Source organism: Parasteatoda tepidariorum, chromosome 4 (genome assembly GCF_982258835.1).
Source record: "Parasteatoda tepidariorum strain Cologne lab strain chromosome 4, Ptep-v5.0, whole genome shotgun sequence".
NCBI classification, from domain to species: Eukaryota; Metazoa; Arthropoda; class Arachnida; order Araneae; family Theridiidae; genus Parasteatoda; species Parasteatoda tepidariorum.
Window position 1 is genome coordinate 15,505,036 of NC_141758.1, and position 7,777 is coordinate 15,512,812.

The 7,777-nt window shown below is 31.1% G+C and overlaps 1 protein-coding gene across 1 annotated transcript; it reads left to right on the plus strand.

The window, feature by feature from the left end:
- The first annotated feature begins 633 nt into the window (after window positions 1-633).
- LOC147810748 (general transcription factor II-I repeat domain-containing protein 2-like) lies at window positions 634-7,442 on the plus strand. Its single transcript, XM_087162062.1, has 2 exons — window positions 634-1,057; window positions 7,327-7,442. Exons 1-2 carry the CDS (start codon window positions 634-636, stop codon window positions 7,440-7,442), a joined length of 540 nt encoding a protein of 179 aa, XP_087018188.1.
- Window positions 7,443-7,777: the final 335 nt, after the last annotated feature.

Genomic DNA, 7,777 nt, shown 5'->3' on the forward strand with positions numbered 1-7,777 from the left:
ACATTTATAAGTAATTTCAAGGGCAGCGCGCGCCCAGAAAAACGAGAGAGATAGACAGAAACGCCATTTCTTAGCAACAAGCGGAATCTTCCAAGTGCTTCGAGTCTAGACTAGAACCTTCCTTATCGATATGAAAGGAGTGCGTCGTCGCGACGTGAGTCAGTTGAGTCGAGTTATCGAAGCCATACGGTTGGAGAAGGATTTTAGTTGGACTGCGAAGTAGTGATTGTGTAGATATAGTGCATTTGTTTGTGTCGTGCGCGTGCGATATCCATAATTGTTGTGTGAGTTCCATAATTGTTGCGATTTTGGCGTAATGACACAAAAACGTCAAATTGATAGTGATTGCAGAGTTTTACAGTCTAAATGGGAAATTTCATATTTTTTCATAGAATGGAAAGGTAAACCACTGTGTTCGATTTGCAATCAAACAGTTGATAAATAACTGAATAACTATTAAAGTGCGTTCCATTGACAGGTACTACAACAGCAAATGATATTTATTCTGCAATTGAGCATTTGATTGAATGATTCTCTTGTGCTGCTAAGTATATTCCAGTACACACATCCAGTCGAGTATGAACTCGACTGGAATATATACTTAGCAGCACAACTACGGATGGCGCTCCTGCCATGGCTGGCAAGCATTCGGGCGTTGTAACTAAATTGAAACAGAAAACATCAGGGAATTTTGTGGGATTTCACTGCATAATTCATCAGGAATCATTGGCATCCAAACATTTAAAAATGGACCATGCCATGCAACTTATAATTGAAATAGTAAATTTTATAAGGAACAGAGGACTAAATCACCGACAGTTCAGGCAGTGTTTACAAGATTTGGACGAAAATTTTTCTGATGTCCCTTATTTCACCGAAGTTCGTTGGCTCAGTCGAGGAGTAGTTTTAGAAAGATTTTTTGCATTGCGTGACCCTATTCAAGCTTTCATGTCAGAAAAAGGCAACCCAATTGATTATGACAATGACTGGTGGATTGATTGTGCCTTTCTGATAGATATCAATAAACACTTGACTGATCTGAACGTAAAGTTACAGGGTAAAAATCTAATTATCACTCAAATGTATTCAAGCCTTTGAAAGAAAGTTGAGGCTGTGGGAAAATCAAGTAAAAAATCTAACTTTGGATCATTTCCCTCATTTAAAATCATTTGGCACAGTGAACCAAAAAAGAAATTGGATCAATATGCTCAACTTCTGCAAATTCTGATCACGGAATTCAACAATCGTTTTAAAGACTTCCGCAAAATGAATGAAATGGAATTCCCAATTTTCAACAATCCAATAAATTTTGAAGCTTCACAGGCACCAGTTCCTTTGCGAATGGAGTTGACAAATCTTCAATCGGACAGTATTTTTAAAGAAAAATTTAAAGAGGTTTAACACTCTTACATTTTGTACACAATATTTCAAGTGTTTGGATTACTACCCGGAATTAAAAAAGCATGTAGCACGCATTCTGCGCATATTTCGTAGCACCTATTTATGTGAGCAGATGTTTTCCGTCATGAATATAAATAAGCACAAACATCGCACAAGACTTACGAATGAACATTTCCAATCAATTCTTAAAATAATTACAACAAATATGAAACCGGACATCCATGAGCTTGTCAAAAACAAGAGAAGTCAGGTATCTGGATCCTCGAGCTGAAAATAATTAGTCTTTTATAACTTTGATATGATTTTTAACAACCATATATTCCATACTATATAATTAAGTAAATAAGATGTTAAAATAATTCAGTATTTTCTTTTATTTGTATCCGGCCCGCCTACACATTCTAAATTTAATATATGGCCCTCTGCAAAATTGAGTTTGACACCTCTGCTTTAAGAGGAATAAAAAACAATTGTAATTCATCATAGCGTGAATAAATGCACCTTTTGGATATCTGAAAAAGATACGCGTTTTTTCGCGAACAGAACTTTCAGATAGACCTAATTATCTACATTTGTGTTTATAATTCAACCACATTTTAATTGTTCAAGAGTGATACGAGAACAGAAGAAATTTTCAGATCTAAAAGAAGAATACTTATCAAACATTCTTCTGTAATAAAAAAAAGTATTTTTATTAATTACTATCACAATTTTTAAAAGAAAAACAAATATAGAATGCCCAGAAATGTGTTCTTTTTTATTTTCAGTATCCACCAGCCAAATCAAATGTATTGCTGTCAGTTACTTTAACCAGATGCTTTTGGGTATGGTTACAGAGAAAAATTTTCGAAAAATTAAAATGCATATTAAATATATATTATATTCTGTAACGGTAGTTTCTAAAATTTAAACTATCTCATTTCTATTTAAACATTTGTCACGTAAAAGGAAGCAGTATGTTTTTTTATTCATTTGAAATAATATTTCATGAAATTATTTAACAATTCTTGAAATGCAAAATTTTTTGAAAGGTTTTCACAAAAATAATAATAAATTATAAATAATTAGTTGAAGCTACTTTTGGCATGGAATAATCTTTGGATAAACGAAATTTATAACTGTGTGTATAAATGAAGTATTTATAAGTAGATTCAGAAGCGTCAGAAAGACCATGAAATTCTATGAGCATTGATTTCTATAAGAATACATCGCTGAGCACTCACATTGTTTATTGCTGGTAAAGATTCAATGAAACTTTGCCACTGCTGCGCCTCTTCAGCAAACCGATCATTACAGTCTTGTTTTATACACTACAGTTTCTGCAGAAATATTTTAGCTTTCTATACAGCTGTATCTGAAAGTCCGAGGGGTCAAATATACACACAACTGTTGAAAGCACTAATCTCTTCGTCGGCGGAACCATGCTTTCGACGTGGATTTAGAAAGCAAAGTGTTCACTGGTTGCATTCCATATGACACATAGTAGCAACAAACGAAACTGACAGTAGCTTTTCTCTAAATATAATTAAATATATAATCCATAGTCTTCTTAATATCTTCTCAAGGTCACGAAACCAAATGTTCTCTCTCTTAATAATTATTGAGGCTCACGCAAATTAGTGAACTGTATTATCTTTTATTTTAAATTCTCATATTTATTCAATATTTTCTATTCTCACAAAGCGACCTCTCGTTCCATTTTATAATTAAACACTGACCTTTTGCAATACTCGCCACATTAACGCATTACTAAAATAGCGCTTACGTTTAGGCACGGAACAGAAGCAAACTACTGAAGCAATTATCAAAATAATTTGAAGTTTTCCTAAGTTCGTAGATACTTCAATTTAGATAAAATTCCTTTAGCAAATAGATTCTCAATCTTTTTCAGGTCACCGATCTCTTAGAATTTTTAAACGCCCCTCTTATAAAACTTCATTGCAAAAGTTCATTAACCCTTTCCGGAACAACGAATTTCGAGTGAAAGTTTTAATCAGGTAGAATATTAGGAAGTACGACCTTTTATAATCTCTTGTCATAAATTTTAAACCCTTCCATCATGTGTTACTTTATTTTGAAGTTGTTTTACTCGTGTAATCCTGAATTTTCGCTGCAAGCAAAAGGAAAATAATAGATAAGAATTGACTCGTAAAATCATAAAATAGATGCTGGAATATAATTGGTTGAAATGTGCTGCGAATGCAGCGCAATTAAATTAGAGTACGATGATTGAATTCGACTACAGAGCCACTGAACGTGATTTTGAAAAGTTTATTTGAGAGAATTTCGTCATCTAAGAGAAAGCGATCAAGGGGTCTATTTTTTAAATCCTCTTTCAGCATTTCAACAATAAAGATTTTTTAATTAGTTTGTTGTGCATTTTTGTGCTTTTTTATGAAATTTTGTATATAAATTCATTCGTGTTTCAATTCAAGTTTTTAATTTAAAATCAGTATACATGACATTGTTTCTAATGAAATATGCTAGGCTGCTCGTTTTAGTGAGCATTTAATTTGGAATGTGATGAGTTTTTTTGTTTTGTACTTTAGTAATGTTGCACCAGGTTTTTGGGTATGCATTTTAGTTTTAATTTAATTAATGACGGCTTTAACATTTTTTTCAATGGTATGATCATTTCAATTTAAATCTTAATTTATTATATCTTTAACATTTTTTAATTATTATCCATTTATATCTTTATTTATTTTGAAAAACTTACTATACCTTACTAAAGCGAATAATTATTTGCTTCTAACTTTGAAGAAGAGAATAACTTTTCATCAATTTCTCTTAAAAATTCAAACTATTCTAATATTATAATGTTCATAATAAATGAAAAAAAGTATCAAAATATTTTGTAAAAAATCCAAAAAAAAATTTTGAATTTCGAAATCTAAGGTATACAGAAAGAAAAAAATATCATTGGACATTCAAGTGTTATTTAAAAAAAAAAAAAAAAAAAAAAAAAAAACTCCGGTCTTTACCATAATTGGTTAATAATTCTTTTCTCAATAAGTTAATAATTGCTTATAACATTTAATATATGCAGAGTAAAATATGTATTGGTTTTTCAACAACAAAACAAACGAAATAGTTAATTTTATTAAGCAGATGCTGTCTAAAATAAATTTCTTCTATAAATTGTACAAGTTCTCCAGAAAATCGCAACCCCCCAGAAGTCCCCAACGCTGCAATTTCTGGAAGTGGCAGGGCTTACGTCTGAAACCTAGGATCTTGTATGTATCAGTTCTAGCATGTATATGTTACAGTGTGAATAATCGGTTATTATTAATACTAACCTGTCAATACTAATAATAACCAAATAAGCCATTTAAAATTAATATTTTAAGTAAATTTATCACATTACCGGGCTATTATTAATAACAGCGAAAGAAGTTTGGTCAAAGTCATTCTTTTGCATTTTTATTGCGGATATTTCCGTATTGTGATCTCCACGCGAAATACAATCGCAGAGGCACCAAATTGATTTTAAACTGGAAAAATAAAAAACTTCTAGATGTTTGCCGGGGGTCTACGAGTTATACCATTCGAGTTGGTCCCTTTCTGCGATGTTTTTTTCTTTTTTTTTCCCTTTAGTTTCTTCTATGATACAGAAAAACCTGCAACTGAAAATTCGCAAGAAGCTGAAACTAACTCTCAAGGGGTTAATATATCATTTATACAACAAATTGTAATTCATACGGGAATTAGTCTGATTTCTTAAGGTGTATACAATAGTGAATTTTCTGAATAAAATTTCAGAGTCATGTTAAATAAAACTTAATAACATATATCTTTATTTTAATTTGTTATAAATATGAAATGTGTGAACACATAGCTGCCAACAAGTATGGTCGTCGGGAAATATTTTAACAAGTGGTTGTGTACAAGATACGAGATATTAAGTATTTTCTGAAAATTAAGCTTCTTTAACATTTTAATGCTTAACTATGTAATTAATGTATATTTTATATATATGTTTGAATTATCGATTTGTCATTAAGTAAAACAATTTAAGATTTAAGTTCTAAAAAATGAACATTTATACGTTAAAGCAGCGGTTCCCAAAAGATTTTGAATATTGTGGAAAGGTTGCATGGACTTTGAGTGTTAAGATTTACTTTATCCAATTATTGAACCTGTAATCATAATTATACGTAATCAATTATCTATTATTTATTTAATATATTTTATAATTTTTAATAAATTAATTTATTCAAATACATATTAAATAATAATAAAGATATCAATTTCTTAAAAATCATAAGAAATGCTTTACTATTACTGTTGTCTCGTGGTGACACTTTTAAAGAGTGGGCGTAATTTTCCTAATTCTTCATGGTTTACTCTTCAATCCGCTACCAATTTATTAGAATTTTGCAGAAAGCGGAGTAGTTTTTCTTTATAGTTTACTATTGAAAGTGGATTCCGAGAATGATTTTCCTTAAATTTTCAACAAGAACAATTTGAAGTGTATTCCATAGTGTTATTAAACAAATAATAAATAAATAAAATTTCTAAAACTTTTTACATTTTAGTTGCTTGTGACGTCGCTGGATATCTTTTGTAAGGAGCACGACTTCAGCCTGATAAATGTTGTTGTTGCTGGCCCACACGGTTAGCGGAGCTAAACCAAGTCCATGTCTCCAGAGACTCTGAGTAAGTCTGTAACAAAAAGTGGATCTGAAAAGAGGTCCACTTTAGAGATATTTAGGCATTGAAGTATATGTTCAGGAGTAGCTTGTTGGTCGTTACACTTAGTGCAAACAGGGAAAACTCTTGAACCCTGAACAACATAGTTCTTGGGAGACCGCTTGGAAATCTTGATATAACCGTCTGATCCCGCCTACTGCACTGAAGGGTCAGGCTGCCACCTGGGCGGAGCCTGATAAATGAAATCCATCGACGAAAAAATATCCACATTTCCGGTCAAAAACCTAATGCATTAGAAAACAATAAAAAAATGTAATTCATTATAGCGTGAATAAATGCCCCTTTTGCATATCTTTTCAGATATGCAAAAGGGGCATTTATTCACGCTATCATACGTGATTTTTCGCGAACAGAACTTTCAGACAGACCTAATTATTTATATTAGTGTTTATAATTGAAATACTCTTTAATTGTTGAGAAGTCTGTTCAAGAGCAGTACGAGAACAGAAGAAATTTTCAGAACTAAGAGAATACTTATCAACCAATCTTCTGAACTAACAAAAAAAAATATCCTTTCTATAATCAACTTGTATCACAATTTTTAAAAAGAAAATTAAAAAGGAAAAATTAATAAACCATACCATTTTAATGAAATAGACTATATTCATGAACATTTTCCTTTTTTTTTTATTATCAGTATCCGCCAGAAAAATGTTTTTGCCTTTAGATACCGTTATTAGATGGAATTTCGAAAATGAAGATTTACGATGTGGTGACTAAAATAAAATATTTGTTAAATATATTTTATTTTCTGAAACGGTAGTTTTTAAAATTTATCTCATTTCTATCTCAACATTTGTCAAGTAAAAGGAAGCAGTATTTTTCTTATTTGTTTAAAATTACATTTCTTAAAATGATTTAATAGTTCAAATTGTTTGAACTATAAACCTTAAAATTCAAAATTGTTTGAAACGTATTCACAGAAATAATAAATTATAAATAATTATTTAGAGCTTCTTTTTGCATAGTATAATCTTTGGGTAAACAAATTTTATAACTGTGCATAAAATGTTTCGCTGAGCTTGAAAATCCATCGAGATATTGGAACACATGCAAAAACCAGAGATACCAACTGCTCCGGACACTCCAAAATAATTATAAAAACGGTAACAATTATAATAACTACAAGGTAAATTTGGCAAATATTTGACTATAATTGCTTGCTTTTTAAAAGGTGTAGTTTGACTTTAGAACTAATCTAATCTAATCTAGGAGGTGGTTTGGGGTGCCTGAGGCCGGAACGGCCCTTTACCCCTTCATCTTGTGATGATGTCGATGAGGTTATTCCTTGTGGTTGGAATGAGGATGAGACGATATTAGTAAGATGAGGCTACATCAGTGGAGAACTTTAGAACTATAAATTGATGAATAATATAAGTCTACGAATTATTTAGAAATAGTGGTGGATAAAAACTTACTAAATTGAATTTATTAAACCAAGAATCACAATTGATAAACTACCACTTTAGAATATGTATTTGCTGTCCGGAGCAAGTTGGGATCTCGGAAAAACTAAAAGTTAAATTAAGAGAACTAAACTTTTGATCGCTCTCGTGACTATACTATGGGAATACGAAAATATTCGAATTTAACAGAAGAAAAACTTAATAAAACATTTGCTGTCATGTAGCTGATTTTGTTTCTTAAAATATTGTCTGCTGTA